The sequence below is a fragment of the Leopardus geoffroyi genome, chromosome B2 (genome assembly GCF_018350155.1).
Source record: "Leopardus geoffroyi isolate Oge1 chromosome B2, O.geoffroyi_Oge1_pat1.0, whole genome shotgun sequence".
Lineage (NCBI taxonomy): Eukaryota > Metazoa > Chordata > Mammalia > Carnivora > Felidae > Leopardus > Leopardus geoffroyi.
Window position 1 is genome coordinate 122,259,786 of NC_059332.1, and position 20,773 is coordinate 122,280,558.

Here is a 20,773-nt window from a genome sequence, read left to right on the forward strand (position 1 = left end):
GTGAGACATTTTATATATACTCTTCATGTTGAGCCTCACCATAGCTGGATACATCTTTATGTGAAGCTATTATTTATAAGTAAGTAGGATAGTCATAACTCCATATAGCGTATATGTGTATAGCTTGCCAAAAATGGAAAAATGAAGGCAAAATTTCCTTAACAGGACCTTACAATAAGAATTGTAATTGAAGGAAAAACACACATATGTATGTCACAATATTATATATTATATATGTATATTTTTATTACAATAGAGTAGTTCTCAACTGGAGGGGATAATTTTGTGTCTCAGCGGAAATTTGGCAATGTCTGGGAGGCATTTTTGATTGTCACAACTGGAGAGATTAGTGTTTATGGCACCTAGTGAATGGGTGGACAGAGGCCAGGGATGCCACTAAACATCCTACAATACACATTCCCTCAAACAAAGAATTATCTGGCCCCAAATGCCAGTGTGCCAAGTTTGAGAAACCATGGAGTACTTGACAAAACCCAAGAGGACAGCAAAGTCAGAGTATCAGAGAACTTCAGAAAAAAAGGACATGCTATTGTTGAATCAGAAGACAGGGTGACTGATATTAATCAATTCTGCCAGTATCTAAAGGACAATTTACAACCTGGAATGAGGTGGCAAGTTCTCCCAACAAGATCTTACACATTTTATTAATTTTATTAAAATAAGTATTTATTTATTTATTTGAGAGAGCGAGGGGGGAGGGGCAGAGAGAGAGAGAGAGAGAGAGAAGCAGAGAGAGAGAAAGAGAGACGGACAGAGAGAGAATCCCAAGCAGGCTCCACACTGTCAGTGCAGAGCCTGATGTGGGGATCGAACTCACAAACTGTGAGATCATAACCTGAGCTGAAATCAAGACTCTGATGCTTAACTGATTGAGCCACCCAGGCACCCCAACAACTTACATATTTTAGATCGGTGACAGATTATTAGATGGATGTTACTGATACCATCATGAAAAGCAAAAGGAAATACCATATTATTCTATCAAACAATGCTTACTGTCATAGTAAGAGTGAGTAATGGGCCAAGCAAAACGTTGGTTTGACTGAGTACACCATCACTTATTTTATATTTTTAATGTATATTCATCCATTCAAAGATTGAATGCTACATCTGCCTTCTCAGAGTCATGAGGGAATGTCCTACAAATTCTTACCAATGGCTTCTTGGAACAATTATGAAATCTTTATTGAATTTATATTATTCTCTAAACTGGGTTTTCAGTGGAAGCTCTACATAAGAAACCGAAACGTGATAGAGGATGGGGCTCAGAGACTCAAATCAGGTGAATCATCAGTGCGTTGCTAAACTGGAAAACAAACTTGCCCTTATGTAATTTTGTTTAATTTTAAGTAACAGGAGTTAAGAAGACATCAAGGATATGACACATTCCCCAAACTAAGTTTTGGGGTGGAGGCTACAGGGGGATTCTCTCACAGCCCCTTTAATTTTGGAACCGCTGGCAATGATGGAGGTCCTGGACCTAGGCTAGATAAGCTGAGAAGACAGGCTGTCAGCGGTGTCTCACTCTGCCAGGGTTAAGAGACTCCTGGAAACACAGAGGGGGACTCTGCCCAAATAGCAAGCAACACAGATGCTGAGGGGAAGAGATAAGGCAGCAGCCGAGGTACACGTGTCAAACACGCTGGCTGAGGCAAAGGTGTAAAAAGGAGAATGAGTAGAGACACTGGTCACCAGACCTTTAAGAAGGTCAAGGCCATACGGTTTCCTTTCAGGGTAAGAGAGATCTTAGAGGCTTTTAGAGTTTCTCCGTGTAGAACATTTAGGAACATTACTTTTGAAAGGAGAGTCTGTGGGCATGAGGTGACTCATACTCGCTTTGCTGTCACATCATCAGGGTCCACTTACTTTCTTTGCAGAACATGTTCTCCCTCTAGGCTAATAGAAAATTTTCAGTTGTAGACAATGGTTTTTGAAGTTAATATTTTTCTCAAAATAGTTATAAGGTATTGAAACAAATTATAAAGAAAAATACACATCCGTATCGTCTGCACTGAGATTCTTCACAGGACACAGATAAGTACTTTGGTTTTAGATTTACTTGTAAGTTAAGATTTTGATTTCATGCTCTTCAGAAGAAGGAAGAAAACTAAACATTCCTGAAATTTTAAAACAGATCCAAACACAAATTAATTTTCTACCTACTTAAAATGACAAATTAGGGACAAATCAACTGTATTTTGTTTGATAAGCCAAATTACTAAAGTTAAAAAAAGACATAAATTGATACTATTCTTTAGCAATAGGAAGGAGGCAATATTATGATTGTATTTTCAATGATTTAGCATACATTAATTAACTTCTGGATATCTGAAAAATCTGCTTCAACATACCAAAAATAACCAGTGCCTATTATAAACATGTTGTTGGATTAAACATAATAAAATCATATTATTTCTGTGGTTAAAAATAATTCAGATGCACTCCTGGTACAAGGACCAGTAAATGAAATTTTTCTTTTCTATAGGAAGTGATTTTTGGAAATAGTGACATATAGCCCAGTTAATTCCGGCTTAATGAACTGTCTTCTTTTGGGATGAAGAGGGTAAATGAAAATTAGAGATTCGGTAGATGAAGACAGACACATGTACACTGAAGGCAGCTAATATACTGCCTACTGTTTTTCTTTTTTTTTTTTTTAATTTTTTTTTTCGACGTTTATTTATTTTTGGGACAGAGAGAGACAGAGCATGAATGGGGGAGGGGCAGAGAGAGAGGGAGAAACAGAATCGGAAACAGGCTCCAGGCTCTGAGCCATCAGCCCAGAGCCCGACGCGGGGCTCGAACTCACGGACCGCGAGATCGTGACCTGGCTGAAGTCGGATGCTTAACCGACTGCGCCACCCAGGCGCCCCACTGCCTACTGTTTTTCTAAGAGGTTGACAGAATTATCAATTTAAGATTTTGTGTGCATTGTATGCTTGGCTGGAAGAGGTACTACTATGGAGTTACCTGATGCTTTTGGGTTTTCTGTTTTGCTTTGGACTAGACAAGAAGAGAGTTGTTCCTGAATACAATTGGAGTCGCATGCACTTTGGTTTAGGGGTCAGCACTTTTGAATAAGCCCAGCCTGCTCTCACTAATTCCAGATGCTCAGTAAAATACTGAACAGAATTAAAACACTCTTTTCCTCATGGGAGAAGCTGAGCTATAACGGATATTTTTAGAATTACCTTGAAATAGCAAAACTAATAAATACTATTCTTTTAATGAGTTTTTAGAGAAAGACAAAAACATCACAGTAATTTCTTTATACTCACAAAAATAATCTGACATTCCTATACATAATTATTACCATACACCTGGAATTTGCACAAAAACATACTTGGTTGTATCAATGTTGAAACATTCATAAAGTAGAAGACGCTTCTCTGCTTTGGGTTTCATTCTTAGCAAAAAAATAAGCATTTTCTGAAATTAAAAAAAAGGGGGCATTTTAGGAATTAAAAAAAAAAAAGGAAACTGGGCATTTCAGTACCTTGAAACTTAAAAAAGAATCAGAAGTATCTGTGCTAATAAGAAAGATGTCCAGGATATACTGATGGGAAAAAAAAATCAGAATATTAAGAATGATCCTAGTTTCATTGAAAAGAAGAACAGACATGAATAAAGATATGCATGCTCATATGTGCAGACAGCATTTTTAACAGGATATGGAGGAAACTGTTGGAATGAACACAAATATTAGCCAGACAGAGGGGTTTTATTTTTCATTTACACTATTCTTTATTGGTTAAATTTTTAAAACTATGAGCATATACTACTTTTACAGTCAGACAACTTAAAGTTATTAAAAAAATTTTAAAACAGGAATTTTAACAGCAACTTTTCTCCCCAAATAAATGGATGACATAGGTTAATAATTAGGCTAGTAAAAATAGAGAGCCTAAGAAAACAATAAGGTCTAAAATACAAACATAAATAAACCAAGGTTGTCAGCACTATTTTTTTCCCCAAGCTTCTCAGTTTTTTCCTCCCTGATAGCACCAATATTCTTCCTTCTATTAGATGCACATTCACAGCACATCCTGATAAAAATGTTCTGGAGTGAGCCTGAGGAAAACATTCTCCTCCTCTCGCTCTCCTGTGGTACAGGTAATGGCTGATCTGTCTGGGACTCTCTGGCCTATCATGGAGAGTCACCACCTCAGGCCCTGTGCCCGCCTCCTGCCCTGGGAGAGCCAAATGCTGCCATCACCCACTGACACTGCAGTGAACCAGATGAAATGCTGGAATGTACCCGGGGCTTTCAGCAACAGAACAGGTGTGCTCCACTTGGAAGGACTTACAGGATTCAGCAGCTGCCAAGCTATTAAAAGGTATAATTTTACTTCTTATTCCATAGTTTGAATAGAGATAAGTTCAAGAAGAAAGAAAACTACTTAGGTGGTTTCCTTTTTTCCTTAAAAAGTACAGAGAATACAATTCTAAAAACTTCCACATGGAGATGGGCCCCATGAAACAAACATAAAACAGGAATGTAAAAACCAATGTGACACGAAACGTGGCTAGCTGTGCAGGTAACAGCTGTCTGTGCTGTTGACTAGGTGGTGGGGACAAAGAGGCACTAGCCTGAGAACATGAAGTCCGAGCTCCTAATTAGGAGTCATTCTGAACAAAACTCTTACAACATTTCTGGATCTTGATTTCCTTATCTGTAAAATGAAGGAATTGACTAGAATCACTGTGGATGATCTCTAAAGTTCCTTCCATGTCATCAATTCTGTAATTCTATGAACTTAGGACCCTCCCCTCCACAATTCTAAGCACTTATCAGAACTACTTTTCATGTTCTTCTTTTTAAACAAATCTTCTATATGACAATAAATATAAAACTTGCACATGAAATTAAACATCTGATAGAATTTGTGGCAGGATCTTGATAAAATCAAACCATATATATTCTGATAAAGGACTCAACTGAAGAAAGGCAACTATGCCAGGTGCTAAGGAAGGCTGGTTACACATTTCTCAAGGGCTGGCTGTCTGCATCATGACTCAAAGTGTACCCAAAGCATTTTGATTACCTGGGGCAACATTACTGTTTCTTCTTTTTACATAAGCGTATATCATTCCTGATACTTTCTCAGAGAGGGAAAGTAAAACACTATCTACCTATACACCTGTTATATTCCTAGGAGAAAAAACATGTAGGACTCTATTCTAACACAAGAATCCAGTCTGAGCAGATAAAATCATGTTCTTCAACTAAAGAAATCTATGCATCTTAAATGTTAAAGGCCATTTGAGTTCCCTCTCAACATGAAGACTCTTCTACTCTCTTGCTCGCATGGAGTCTTATCCTCTGCAACTCCTTGCTTTACCTATTTTTATGTTTTTAAATGTTTTACTTTGCATGTCTGCAAGGTCCTTGAGGTCTGTTAGAACTAGAATTCGGGCAGTAGTGGGATTAGCCTGAGGCAGACCTCAAGGGTCAAGACGGATATCTGAAGAATTACTCTGCTGAATTATAAATATAAAGGTATACATGAATCATGGACATCAGTCTGTGAAAGGAAAAAGCACACAATATTTTTTGATGAAGTAAGTTATTCTAAGTGGACAAGTAGGGGCAGAGGTGAGAACTGGGGACTCTGAGAAGCAGGTTAAGAGGTCTGTATCCATAGGAACACAGGTGCATCAGGAAGAGGTAAGGGCAATACCAACATCCCTGGCAGCCAGTAAGAGCAGAATTAGTTCAAGGCTACTGCACACAGACGTGGGGGTTGAGTAACCCCAATTTCAAAGGTCAGCATGATGTGGAGTCAGGGATACCAGGAAGTCACTAGAAGTAAAGGTTATGCCTTTCATAGCATCTCTAACAGTTCTTGACAGACTACGAATATTGTGAGCTATTACAATGACTCCCTGTGCTGATGTTATAAATGCTTTTTTGCATTAAATGTCTTTAGGTTGTAAATGTACATTAGTATCTTCCTAAATTCTTAACCCTGGTGCTCATTTACAAACAATGGATAATATTACACATGTAGCATTTGCTCAAATACCTTACCAACCCTTTGAACTGTATCCCCTGTTGTCCCCATACTGTCACAGGTGACCACTGTCATATGTCCTTGCTGTATTTGAAACTGGTACTTTACCTAGAAACATTTTTTTTTTTTCCAGTTCTTTGTAGCACAGGCAGTTCATTCTTATATAACCCAACCATGAATCCCAGGTGCCTGGAGTTAACACATGCCCCCTCTTAACTCTCTGTTGTTAATTTTAGGCTATTAATACTTTTTAAAAAAAATTTTTTTAACTTTTATTTGTTTTTGAGACAGAGCATGAACGGGGGAGGGTCAGAGAGAGAGGGAGACACAGAATCGGAAGCAGGCTCCAGGCTCCGAGCTGTCAGCAAAGAGCCCTACACGGGGCTCGAACTCACAAACCATGAGATTGTGACCCGAGCCGAAGTCGGTCGCTCAACCGACTGAGCCACCCAGGCGCCCCAATACTTCTTTTTTTTAAAAGTAATCTCTACACTCAATTTGGGGCTCGAACTCACAGGGTAAGAGTTTCATGCTTTACCAACTGAGGCAGCCATGCGCCCCAAAGGCTTATACCTTTAAAACACTCTTCCTTGGATGCCTTGACACCTGACTACACCACTCCCTATCTGTCTTTGTAGTTGTTGCCTCAGACCTTGTGGTTACTCTAACACAATGGTTCTCAATGTTGGCTGCACATCGAAATAACCTGGAAAGCTTCTGAAATCTACCCATGCTGAGATCCCACTCCAGAGCAATTAAATCACATTCTGGGTGTGGGGACAGGTATCGATATTTATTTTTTTTAAATTTCTTAGGTGATTTCAATGTGAAGCCAAGAGTGAGACATCTGTTCCAGTGTAAGAATCAAGGACATCAGCTCTTGGGTCACCAGTGTCCCCTTTATCCCAACTCTTGTAACCATTATAGAATTTTAAAGTCCAAGAGAACAACCTATTCACCACTCTGGGTCCAGTTCCTTGACCAACTCAATTTTTACAATGTGTCCTTCTATTCACTTCAGCTCTTATACGTGCTCTGTGAATTTATTATAACCTCAGTTGCCTGACATCTGAAATATTAAGTAAGCAAAAGAGTCTGTGGGCTTACATGGCATAGTTCCAACTTTCTTTTTTAAGATTTTATTTTATTTTATTATTATATATTTTTAATGTTTATTTTTGAGAGAGAGAGAGGAGAGGAAGAGAGAGACAGAGAGCGCGAGCACGCTGCGGAGGAGCAGAGAGAGAGGGAGACACCGTATCCGAAGCAGACTCCAGGCTGTCAGCACAGAGCCTGACGTGGGGCTCGAACTCGCGGACTGCGAGATCATGACCTGAGCCAAAGTTGGACGCTTAACTGACTGAGCCATCCAGGTGCCCCTTAAAGACTTTATTTTTAAGTAATCTCTATACCCAATGTGGGGCTCAAACTCATAAACCCAAGTCAAGAGTGGCATCCTCCACCAAATGAGCCAGCCAGGCGTCCCCAGCTTGTCACCTCCTTTAGGGTCTGACACTCTGCCTCCACGTGGGCAGGCATGGCTTACCGCAACCTTGCAGAGAACCCTGCTTCCTAAGTGGGCCAGTCTTCTCCTGATTCCACATCCTTTTCAATCTGGCAGATCCCCCACGGTGTGTCTGTCACTCTGGTGACTCTCTTAACAACACTATCAAGTCTCTTATCCTCTCGTGCTTTATCACAACTGCCCTGGTTATGTATCGAACCAAATATGCCTTCTCCACTGCTATGGCCCGCATGCTGAACACAACTGAAGGAAAAAATCCAACTACACAGAATTAGGCCACCTACATTTTCAGAGGACACAAACAGCAGCTCTCAGCACCACTCAGGAACCTCTCTAGATGTCTCAGATGAGCTCTCGTGCCTGCTCTCTTTACAGGCATTCTAAGGGTCACTATTCTTCCTAACTCCTTTGGCCCTCACTTTTGAAGTGGACCTCTTTTCTGTGGTGGAGAACATAATGCCAACCTTAATTTCCAGACTTCCACCCTACCAACTTATTTGTATCTTCACTGACATTTACCTGTCTCAGAGGGGCACTGCTCTAAGTTCAGCCTTGCTGACATTTTTGGCCGGATGATCCTTTGGTGGTAGGGGAGTTGTCCTGTACATTCTAGATGTTTAGCAGTATCTATGACAACAGTATCCCCCTCTATGCATGTATTTGTAAAAATATTTCCAGACCAAACGCCTGCCAAATGCCTCCCGGAGGCCAAATCACCCTAGGTTGAGAACCACTGCTCTAAGCCAAGGCTAATCTATCAACCTGTCTTTCTGATAAAAACCTCCTGCTTCCTCCAAGATCTATGTGTGCTTTCTTTATCTATTTGCGACCTAAACCTGCCCATTGCTTTTGTCTCCTTAGTATAGAGTTTGACACGTCACTCCAGTATTTACACAGTCGCTCGTGGAAGCGTGTTGCCCTCCAGACACAGTGGGAATTTTTTTTTCCTTTCAGGTGAAGCTCTGGGAATGACCTCTACGAGTTCCCTTGCCGAGGCCCCATTCTACTCTTCAATCCCGGTCATACTAGTTGTCAATCACTGACACTTCTGCACAGGTGCCAGGGCTTCCTGATTACCAAATGCTTCCACTGCCGACCTGACTGGCTGTTTCTGACATTGCTGACCATACCCTCCTTGAACCTTTCTTCTCTCCTGGTTTCCAGGGCACTTCTTTTTTTCTGGTTCCTTGCTTCCACTCGATTATTCTTTCTTAATGTCTCCTCTTTCTCAGATTCTCCCTTAAATACCAGTGTTCACTTGGGATTCTGTCCCTGGCTTTTCTCTGAAAACTCTACAACATTCCCCACCGCCCCCCCCCCCACCCCCCGGGCTTTCTCCTTCATTACAAGCTTCAACTCTTCTGATAGACTACAATGCATACACTAACTCCTCCCCACGTGACCTGAAGCCCTACCTTCTCTCAAATTCCAATCCTGCATGTCTGACTTCCTAGGGACTATTTCCACCTGGGAGCACTACAGACACCACTAACAAATCAAGATCTCTAAAACTGAACTCATCACAGGCTCCTCGTTACCACTGTCAGTCTCTATGCCCCCAACTATTCCTCATTCTTTTATTATTTCCATGGTACTACCCTCCAATCAGTTGTATAATAAGCCAGGGCCTTAGCACAATCCTAGATTTCCAACTTCCCTAATCATATTCAATCAATCAAAAAACCCAATCAATGATACCTTACATCCTCCCTTGTTTCCCCACTAGTTCAGGCTTTTATATTTTATTTCAGTGGTTTCCTAATGAATTTCCCTGACCCAGGTCTTAGGTACCTCTGATCCAACCACTGTGTTGCCACTAGAATGTATTTTTAACAGACAAATCTGTCCATGTCACTCCTCTAAGGGGATCCCCTCTGTCTGATGCATTTACAACGTAAGCATCTTAGCAGAGCACAATAAGCTCTCCGTGGCCTGGCTCTTGCATTTCTCCTCTCCTTCTCCCCATTAGACCCCATGTTCCTCAAACATAACCATACCATTCCACAGTTTTCTCAAGTTGTTCCCTCTGCTAGATGTTTTTTCTAAGATCATCTAGCTAGCATATACTTTTTCATCGTATAAGCCTCAGCTCAAGAATGATCCTGTCTGAGAACTCTTCCTGGACTCCCAGGGCACATTCAGAGGGTTTCTTCCTGTGTGTTCCCAAGGCACTGTGCACATAGCTTCATGATAGTTCCCACCATTGTCCGCTGGAATTGCCCTAGTCCGCTGGTGTCTCACCCACCAGCCTGCAGGCTCCTGACAGGCATATGCTTTGCCTACTCAATCCTGTTTCTGTGAGGACGAATAGAATGCCCAGCATGGAAATAAGCACTCAATAAACACAGGCTGAATGACTAAATGACACATGGACAGGTTCAACTGTCAAAAAACTCTATCAGGAAAAAAAAAACAACCCTATCATGACATGGTATTTGTACAAAAAACATATATGTCAGTTTAAGGAGTCAAGAAGTGAAGTTTTAGGTTTAATAAGTAATATATATGACGGTACACTGCTTGTTAAACTTTTCTATCAAAGTACTACTAACATCAAAAGAACAGACTGATATCCCCAGGGGATCAGATGGCACAGACTAAAAAACATGACATTTCTCTAATATATCCATTTTCTTTTATTTTTCTTTTTTTTAATTTTTTAATTTTTTTTCTATATTTATTTATTTCTGAGACAGAGTCAGAGCATGAGCAGGGGAGGGACAGAGAGAGAGGGAGACACAGAATCCAAAGCGGGTTCCAGGCTCTGAGCTGTCAGCACAGAGCCCGACGCGGGGCTCGAACTCACAAACCGTGAGATCATGACCTGAGCCGAAGTCGGTCGCTCAACCGACTGAGCCACCCAGGCGCCCCTATCCATTTTCTTTTTAGCTTAAAACATTCTGAATTCCTAGCAAGTCAAAGGAATGCTCCAGGAAAATAGAACATGTTTATTCTGTGGGCTCTAAGACCTCTAGCCTAACTGTGTACCCTCAGGCGGGTGGGTGACAGGGTCAGCACAGCATCAACACAGAAACAGCATCACACTTAAAGTCACAGGTTCCACTTGGGGTCCTTGCCCCACCACCTGGGCTGTGACCTGGGGTTTATTTTCATCCCTCTGAGCCTTCTCAGTTTCCTTCTCTGGAAAATGGCTATTATGGCTACTAATGTTATGATAATAATGATAATAATATTTGCCTTATATATTTCATTAACGTAGGTGCCAATATTAAAAGAAACAATAATGAAAGCAATGAAGTATATAAGCATGAAAAATAAAGTTGTATTTTATCCAGAGAGCAAAAATTACAGTTCATATGCAATCCATATTCTTGAAAACATTTACCTTTTGAAGAGCTGAAGAAGGTTTTTCCAGTTTGGTTTTCTCCTTTGTGGTTAAAGGAGGGGATCGCTCCTTTATCTCTGGAGGCAGCTCTTGATACAGGGCTGGAATTGAACGAGGAATTCACGTCACAAATTGAGGAGCACTGACGCCAGGGGTGGGGGAAACAGTGGGGGGGGGGGGCGCAGATATGAAACTATAGGTATTGATAGTCACTTCCTTGGTGTAACAATAAGCTACCTAGCACTTAATATTATAGTCAATTTATAGTTGCACACAGTAGTTATCAAAAGAACATAATTTACGATTGGAAAGTTTTGATCAGCAGGATTTGAAAAACATAGAAGGTGTCATTTTCACTTCTTATGTGGTCATGCAGATGCTTATCTCATTTTCTCTCAACTCACATTTACCAGGAACCTGCTACAGGCAAGGTTACCCGCTAGGTACTGGTAGAGGCGTTGGAAGAGGATCAAAAGACAGCCTTTGCTCTCAAGGAGCCTACAATCTGGTCAGGGACGGACGTGTTCACAATTGTAACATAAAACAATGTATCATTATTCAAAAGAGAGACAATAAAGACAAGTTCTGATGTGGATGGCAAATGCTCAATGCAAGAAGTGGTAGGTATGTCAGACTCTGAAGAATAGGTAGGATTTTGCAGGCAGAGGTAAGGAGAAAGAATAATTTGGGAAGATGTTATGAAATAAATGAGCATGGGGCTAGGGCTATAACAATATTGAATCTGTTCACAGTCTGAGTCTAAGGTTCTGATGGTCTAAGATTATAATTTATATAATCTATTTACATACAGTGTTGACTCTGAAAAGCTTATGTGGGAATTTTATTATTTATTTATTTATTTATTTATTTATTTATTTATTATGAAATTTATTGTCAAATTGTTTTCTATACAATACCCAGTGCTCATCCCAACAGGTGCCCTCTTCAATACCTATCACCCACCCTCCCCTCCCTCCCATCCCCCATCAACCCTCAGTTTGTTCTCAGTTTTTAAGAGTCTCTTATGGTTTAGCTCCCTCCCTCTCTCTTTTTTTTCCTTCCCCTCCCCCATGGTCTTCTGTTAAGTTTCTCAGGATCAATGTGGGAATTTTAAAGGACTAAACAGAAAACGTGTTTCAGTTAAATGAAAATCCTGGGCAACTCTGAATTGAGAGACATTGGTAAAATATACCTGATTGAAATCCTTAAATTATAAGATATATTAATTGGCTTTGTGTATGGGTTGATTTTATTATTAGGCTTCTTTATCTCTCATTGGAAAGGATGTTAGATGTCATTAAGTGAAGCTGTTCACGTTTTTCTTTCCAGTGGCTTAAGATACAAAAGGAGTAAGTTCTTTATAATAATGGGGTACTTCTATTGTGTTCTCCTAGAGGACATGGCTTTCAACTGAACGGTTGGTACAGAGTCTGTTCACATATATACACTCCCTTAGAGCATTTGCTTTGCATACTGGGCTTCAGATGAAGATAAAGGACAATTTCTCCTACTATTTTTAGAGTGGGATATGCCGCTGATGGTCTTTATTCTCTAGTGTTAAAACTGAGCAGGTGCGTTTTTGTTAAATTCAGGTATAAAGTAGGATAAAGGGGAAAAGAAGATAACCCCTGATGAAGTGAGAATTCAATCATTATATTCTCGGGTTTTCTGAGAATTTTTTGTGTGTTCTGGATAAAAGGCTTTTTCAAGAAGCAGTGACTGAGGCCAAAAGCAAATACCAATTACCCTGGGATACAATAAGGAATTATGGCAGTCGAAGGATGGTCACTCCTTGGAACATGGAATTAATTTCTGCATGCAGCCATCAACCACCACTGCAGTATGCTTCAGAAGTCTCACTTTGGTTATTATGGAACAGAAACCAATTTTAATGGATTTTTAACCCACTGTAGATCACATACCTATAGCCTCTCAAGATTCATAAGCCTAAGAGGTTATTTCTACAAACTAACTGTTCTAAACAAAATAACTACTCTAAAGTTAAAACATCTAATACCATCCTGCCTGGAAATAAATACATCATCTTTTTATACTGTCAAGTAAAAAAAAAATAGTTTGAATGTTTCCACTTTGTCTAGAAGAAACAGTAGATTATAATACCTCGTTAAAATTACAGACATACTGCAGAGTGACTGTCATTGGGCCAGCAGCTCTCTTGACTTGAAAATGGGAGTTACTCCTGCCAAACTGGGGCTGCTGATCTCGAGGGAAAGCCATCACGGGGAAAGGGAAGGAAGAACTGGGACATCTGAACCGATCTGCAAGTTACAAGTACTGAGCTTATGAAAGTGACTGGGAATTAACCTGTCCCAAAATTTCTTCTTTCCGCACTCTTAATTTTTCTCCACTGTGCATCCTCTTTTGAATATTAAAAGCAGTTTTAAGAGCTATCAATCATTTATTGCTCAGAGAAGAATTACAACAGTGGCATGGAGGAAATTAAGAATTTGTTATGAGGGAGAGAAGTGGGTAATTTTTGAGACACTTCGCACTTTTGAAGGGAGGACTTTGCTGAAAGCAGCAGATTAGCTGAGGGAAAGAGCTGCAGAGACCAGGAGCTCTGGAGACTGGGGAAGGGGGCCCTGGGAAGTACCAGGGTGCAGACACGGTAATGAGAGGGGGTGAAAGAGAAGTAAATTCATCTGCACCTAGCCTAGCACCCAGTTCTCATGGAAGAAACGATTCTTCCTCTTTTCCTTCGTCTCTTTTGCTCTCAAAATTCAGAACTTACATTAGGAATCAATAGTATTTTGTTCAGCCAGTTTGGGTTAAAATGGGGTTTGGCAGACTAGCCTGAAAGTCAAACTGTTACTTATAATATTTTCTTTTTTGCAGAAACAAAGGACTTAACAATAATGATTCAAAAAAGTGTGCTCTCAAGGCTCTGTACTACATTTTAAACCAGAACTATACAATTTTAGTGTTTCTGGAAGGAAGCTTACAGGTGATGGAGCTGAACTTCCTCATTTTATAGGAGGAAACTGAGGCATACTGATATTAGCTGTCAAGCAAGGATTAAAAGTCAGTTTTCCTGACCCCTGAGTATTGTGCTTTTGCACCAAACCACCCAGTGAACTGCTGGTAAGAAGCATTCTTCTCAAGAAGCACTGCTCCACTTCTCTCCTTTCTTCAGTCTTTAAACTGTTTTATCTTCAGGCTCTCTGTATTAGTTCTATTTGTACCTCTCCAATGCCTGCTAGGACATCTACAGCTCTCACAAACTCCTATTTAGAACTTCTTCTCCAGCTCATTTCCTTTGCCTCTCACAAATGGGGATTTAATTTACCCGAGAATGAAACAACTTGATGTGGTTCCGTTCTAGCAGGTACCAGCCAGGACTGAGGTATACAGAGTAAAAAAGAGACTGGTTCTCACAGGGCCTGTCAAGTGAGAAGTCACTGCGGCAAGAGATGAGCCGACATGAGTGTATGAAGCAGGTGGCCAGCACGTAGGGCTGAAGAATGTTGGTAGCTAGAGAGGCAGCTCCCCTGGGCTAAGTCCATGAAGCAAATATTCCAATCTCGGAATGTAGTAGCTTTCTAGTGCATCAGTGCCACCTTTTTATTTTTATTTTTTGCATCAAGAGAATGAAAAGCAATACCCATTGGTAAACATATGCAAAAGTTACAGAGAGAGTAAAGGGTAGCAGATGATAAAATCTTGGACTATCAGTTATACCATATTAGTAAGCCAGGAAGGGAGCATAAAACTTACTTTCACTAGCCACATGATTAGCTGGGAAATAACCCTCCTGTCCCTTTCCTCTGCTGCCATACCACCAGTCCTCATTATCTTTGAAAAACACTCGGATAATGTCTCCGCGATGGATGCTTAGTTCATCTGATCGATTTGCTGTGTAGTCATAAAGAGCCACTACCTACGAGAGAGATAAGACCACCACAGCTTTATCACAACTGTACCACAGAGAAAACCCCCAACATTCACTTCCTCTTGCAGAAGAGCAGCTGAAACCAAAGCAGTACTTTGGTAAGTCTGAGGCTGTCTCAAGGTTTGCTAATGGGATCAGGGGTGGTGGGAACACAGCAGGAGAAGCAAGATAAAAGACTGCGGGATTGAGAAATGGTTAAGAGCATTCAATACACTAAGATTAGCTTCAAAATAGCAGATGTTAATTTTTTTTTAAGTGAATTACTTGTGAAGCAAATAAAAAGAAGGCTCACACACCATTCACTCTCTTAGAATTGTCTTATACTCCCTTTGGATCCCATGCTCTGTGCTAAGCAGATGTAACTGAAAAAAAAAATTCCTCAGAACGTCAACAATTTTACAAACAGCAAAATGTAATGAAACAGCCTGATTACATAACTTCATTGTGATCACTTGATCACTGTTAATGTCTCTTTTAAAAATATATTTTCCCACGAACACATGCTTTTTTGGTATTTTATATCAAACTAAGTCTTTTGATTAAAAATACTCTTAATAAAGTTATTTTCACCAGATACAAATTTAAGAAGAAAAGTCTTTCTACAAGAATACTCTTTCCTATACTGTATGGTAGTCACTGTATTCGATCTTTTTATTTTTAAAAAAACCCAATAAAAATGGCTTGCACAGAAATTTAACAAATCCCTCAGAGCAGTTATAAGGATGAGGCAGACCTCAATCCATTTTATATGTCATGCATTGTATAACACAGAACATAATATGTATACTAAAGAAGAAACTACTTCTTTTCCTACTTAAATGGCGTCTGAAAATTAACAGGTTATACAACTATATATGTAATGGCAAATTATCATTACAATCCTTTGTGCATTTAGGTTACGTACTGATTCATTCACTTAACAAGTGTTTACTGAAATCCTAATGTGCCTGCTACTAGGCTAGGGGCTAAATATATAATAATAAATAGGACCCTTTCTAGAAGGGCTACCTCATTTTGGCTCTCCAGGAGAATACAGGATAATCAGGAATTAACCAGGTGAAGAGACAGAAAGCATGTCTTGGGCAGACTGCATTGCTTGTGTGAGTCCAGGGAAGAGAAACCCAAAATATTCAATATGGTGGGAGCCTGAATTAGCAGCAAGAGCCTAACTAGCCAGGTGGGGGAAAGAGGGTACAGGGACAAGTAGGGGCTAGATCATGCACGTTGTAGGAGCTCATGCTCATAATAGAGGCCATGGGAAGACAGAGGGTTTTAAGCAGGAGATTCCGTAACAGTTTACAAATCTCTTTGTGGTGCCTTTTAGTTTACAATATTTATTAACACATTAACCTGGATATTTTAATGGATAAATGTGGACTTACCTGCTGTCACTATATGGTATAAGGGCAGTAAAAATAATTTAATTCAAATGGTACAAATGCCATTCCTATTGTACTGCTTAGCACAGTCTGTAATAAACAATTTGCTATACAGGATGTGGTTTCAAGTTTACAAATCTTTTATAACTTTTAGTGTACTGACGCCAAACTATTTATGTAAAAGTGGAACTTAAAAAATTTTTTTTAATGTTTATTTATTTTTGAGAGAGAGAGAGAGAAAGAGAGCAGGGGAGGGGCAGACAGAGAGGGAGACACAGAATCCAAAGCAAGCTCCAGGCTCCGAGCTGTCAGCACAGAGCCCCACGCAAGGCTCGAACTCACAGACCGTGAGATCACGACCTGAGCCGAGGCCAGAAGTTTAACCAACTGAGCCACCCAGGCGTCCTGTAAAAGTGGAACTTTTAACTCTTCCTTCCTTCTGTCTTCTCCAAACCTTTTCTCCTTTATTCTTCTAGCTGGCACTGTCACAGAAGAAGAAAGCTAATAAAAATGTTCTGAATGCCTGCCACGGTCTAGGTACAATTCTAGCTGCTTATGTACGTTCTTAGACAATCCTGTGATGGTATGAATTCTCATTTCAATTTTATAACTGAGGGATTTTATGTACCGAGAACTTTAGTAGCTTGTCTAAAGTAAACTATAAGGAGTTACTTTTTTTTTTGTCCAAAACTAAATACATTTATAAGACGTCTTTGTCTGGAATCAAACACACAAGGAAGCAGCGGAGAGAAGAAGGGACGAGGGACAGAGTTCCCCAAACCTCAGGAAAGAGCAGACGCAGTTCTGGGTGGCACCATGTAAGTGGCTGGCTCTGCAGAGAGAATCAAGACCTGGGTCACCTGCAGGCCTGCTCTTCCACGACACCTGATTTCCAGCCGCAGAAAACAGTGGGCTCCTCACCCTGGCACTGGTGCACCGACACAGCACAACGTGGGTGAATCTTATGGAAGGATGAGGTTGGTGTGTGCTTATTTATCAGGAGCCAGAGCTGGCTGCTCGGAAGAAGGGCAGGAGCGATTTGGCTCAGGCAAGAGAATCATTTATAAAGTCCCGTATCAGGCATGGGTCCTTGGGTGGATTACTGACAATCTGGAATCCATCAACCTAGAGCCAGAAAACCTTTCCTGAATTCTCCACTATGGTATTTGATAAGAGTCTCTTCAGAGGTAGAGGGGTCCAAAAGACCTCTAAGACCCTACATTTCAACTTGCCTGTTAAAGTATCCACTGATTATCCTCCTTACACAAATATTGCACACTATTTTTTTTAATGTTTATTTATCTTGAGAGAGAGAGACAGAGAGGGAGAGGGTGAGAAAGGGAGAATTCCAAGCAGGTTCTGGTTGTTAGTGCAGAGTCCAATGTGGGGCTTGAGCCCATGACTGTGAAATCATGACCTGAGCCTAAATTAAGAGTCTGATGCCCAACCGGCTGAGCCACTCAGGTGCCCCTATAGAACACTAGTGTTCCACAGCCCTCCAGTCTTTGTAAGTTATGTTCCACCCTCTTTGACCCTGTTATGGACTGAACTGTATGACCCCCAAATTCATAGGTTGGAGCCCTAAGTACCATGTGACTGTATTTGGAGATAGGGCCTTATGGAGGTAATTAAGGTTAAATAAAGTCATATGGGTGGGGCCCTAATCCAACAGGACTGCTGTCCTTATAAAAAAAAAAGAGGAAGAAACAGCAGGAACATGCATGCACAGAGAAAAAGGACATATGAGGACACAGTGAGAAAGCAGCTGTCTGCAAGTCAAGGAGGGAGGTCTCAGGAGAAACCAACCCAGCTGGCTACTTGATTCTGGACTTCCAATTTCTAGAACTGTGAGCAAAAAAATTTTAAGCCCTTAGTTTATTGGTACTTTGTTACAGCAGTCCTGGCAGATTGACCCAGTTCTACAACCTGATGCTGTCAGATGAATCACTCACTACTACCTGCCATGCACCGCAAATGGACAACACCTTAATTCTACCCATTTTAGAGCCTTACCAGCTTACAGTACGGTGTTCAACACCATTATTTTATCTCCTGGTGTAGAAACGATGGCCTCGTCACCAAACTCCATCACCAACATCATTAGGGAGGCTACATCCCTCAAAGCAAAGAAACCGTCTTTGGAGCACGTCACCATCATACCATTACTGACATTTAAGCGAAAAACCACTATACAGTGAGGAATCTGTGTGCTGCACATGCCAACAGTCCACATCCTGGCAGTGGAGTTACGGCCATTCCTTCAACGTACTGAAGGTACAGGACTAAAGCCACACGGCTTATATTCTGCTATCTAATCTATATAGTCTGCTTACACTACAGTGGGTGTTTTTATCCAGCATGTCATCTTCTCATCTGAGGATCACTTACTCTCTTCTGAGCATCTTCGTATACACAAAAAACTTCTCTGCTTTTTAAAATTTGCAGTGGATTCTGCGTCAATTGTCTCCCCCGTCTCCAATTACATTTCGTTATTCTCTCGCTATTTTAGGGTAGCGTAAAGCTCCATAAAAAAGTTGAGAGACGCAATCCCATCAGGAGGTTTCTTTTAACTTAACACCGTGTCTACTTTCCTCTTTATTTTGGTAGGTGTTGTCATAGGAAATTGTCTCGACCTTTCTTGTGACGAGTGTCTTCTATAACGCACCACTGCTTTGCACACAGTGCTTGAGCATGTAGGAACGACACAACACCCTCAGCAGTATCTTTGAGCTGACAGAGCAGTTATGAAATATTTCTGCAAAAGAGGTTTAAAAAATTCATTCATTGTGCCCATGTTGGTAATGGCAGGTCTGGGAAATGAGATTTTTTTTTTTTTTTTTAAACAAAATTCACTCGATCACATTTTGTCCGTATTTCACATACTTGAAACAGAGTTCCTTCTTTTCAAACTGGCCAAACTACTTGGGTGCAGTCATGATGGGAGTGCCAGGGTAAGCTTTTATTTATTTTTTTCTGACATTCCTTTTTTAGTCTTCAAAGCAGTGCTCGTCAGAGACTATTTCTTGGTAAGCAGGGTCTGCCAGGCTGTTGTAAGACATTGAGGTGAATTCCTCTTTGTATTATCTTCTGAGAAATTTTTATTGTAGTTGTCTCTGAAGAGTTCTCAGTGGCTCTCGAAACCAGTGTACGGAGGGAACATTAACCAGTATTGCTGAGCAGCAGATGTTTCTTGCAACTTCAATTATAATATAATCTAAAAATCAATATTAATAATGGTCCCAAGTCATTCAACAAGCAAAGTTATGTTGAATAAACTCATAAACGTGAGTACTTTCTCCTTTAGGACCGCTTCAGCTGGGTCTACAACCATCGGGAACTTCTTTGTGCCAGGCTGCAGACAACGTGGACCTGAATCCTACCACATTCCCTCCGCTTTCTCCTTGCTTAACTTGATTTCAGACTCCTGGCCTCTAGAAACAGTAAAAGAATAAACTTTCGTTGTTTTAAGCCACACTGTGTTTGTGGTAATTTGTTACTACAGCCCTAGGGAACTAATACATGTGAATTTTACTTTGGTGAATGCTGGATTTTCTTGTATTCCCTTAAAGACAATTGGATCTTTTACTGGTGTGTAGTCATTGAGATTAGTTTGACCCTTTTCAGGTTTGTTAGAACAGATTCATGAGGATTTTAGTCTAGGGCTCAATAACCTCCACTGCTTCCTGCTAATTTTCCTCGATGCCCCACACTTTAGGAGGTTTTGCCATTATGGCTGCCAGGAATGTGAATTGTTCCCATTCTGTTGTGTAGCTAATTTCTGATGGTCCTTTCCTTATGTATGGAGTTTTACCCCAAGCACAGACACATTAGTACTCAGCCAAAGACTTATTTTAAAAAGTTCATTTATTTTGAGAGAGAGAGTGAGAGCGAGTTGGGGAAAGGTAGAGAGAAGGAGAGAAAGAGAATCCCAAACAGGCTCCGTACTGTCAGTGCAGAGTCCAATGCAGGGCTTGAACTTATAAACCATGAGATCATGGCCTGAACCAAAGTCAGATGCTTAACCAAATGAGCCACCCAGGCGCCCCTCAGCCAAAGACGTATTAAAAGTCCTCCTTATGGTTATTGGCAGGATTATGACCAATTAACATAAAGTGAAACGAAAAGTAACATCTCAGGTTTATTACTTTTTTTTGCCAGAAGCCTTGTTACAATTTAAGGCACATCAACTAAAATGTGTACAGTTTTAGTGCTCAAGGTAAATGCACTTACGACTTTATTACACATTTGGCATTCTTTAAGAAAGTGCATTAAGCTTTAGTATAGATATATTCAGGTTACACTTGTGTTTCAAATGATAAAACATTGTTCTTTTTTGATTTTACATATTTTCTCCTCACGTATACAGGAGATGCTTAAAGTGAGCTCTGGCTACGTGGCTGGCCTTGGGTTTATCACTCTGGGTATACTGGTACAGCAACTTACATGCAAGAACAATTAACTGGAGCAAAGGGAGAAGATACTTCTTTCTGCAGACTCCATAAGGACTGCGCAGAAATGAGTATGTCTCAGCCAGGCAGTTCCATTTACGTGTAAATGTACTGGGTTTTATGTAGTTAC

At 40.5% G+C, this 20,773-nt stretch overlaps 1 protein-coding gene and 1 long non-coding RNA gene across 16 annotated transcripts in view; one reads left to right on the forward strand and one right to left on the reverse strand.

Annotated features, from left to right (window-relative positions):
• Positions 1–20,773, reverse strand: part of AHI1 (Abelson helper integration site 1) — a 214,469-nt gene that overhangs the window by 32,529 nt on the left and 161,167 nt on the right. For 11 of the 15 annotated variants that reach the window (XR_006717587.1, XM_045499720.1, XM_045499721.1 and 8 more), the window contains 2 exons: positions 14,642–14,804; positions 10,907–11,007 (listed from right to left, as the gene is read on the reverse strand). The exons of 2 other annotated variants lie outside the window; for them this stretch is intronic. Coding sequence is in view for 10 of the 13 variants with exons in the window: in XM_045499720.1 (XP_045355676.1) it covers positions 10,907–11,007; positions 14,642–14,804 (264 nt within the window). In the remaining 3 variants the exon portion in view is untranslated. The remainder of the gene's footprint in view (positions 1–10,906; positions 11,008–14,641; positions 14,805–20,773) is intronic. 2 more of the 15 variants (XR_006717588.1, XR_006717589.1) reach the window with 1 other exon arrangement.
• Positions 14,774–19,667, forward strand: LOC123609052. Its single transcript, XR_006717590.1, has 2 exons — positions 14,774–14,914; positions 19,500–19,667. It is a non-coding gene; the product is annotated as an uncharacterized LOC123609052 (long non-coding RNA).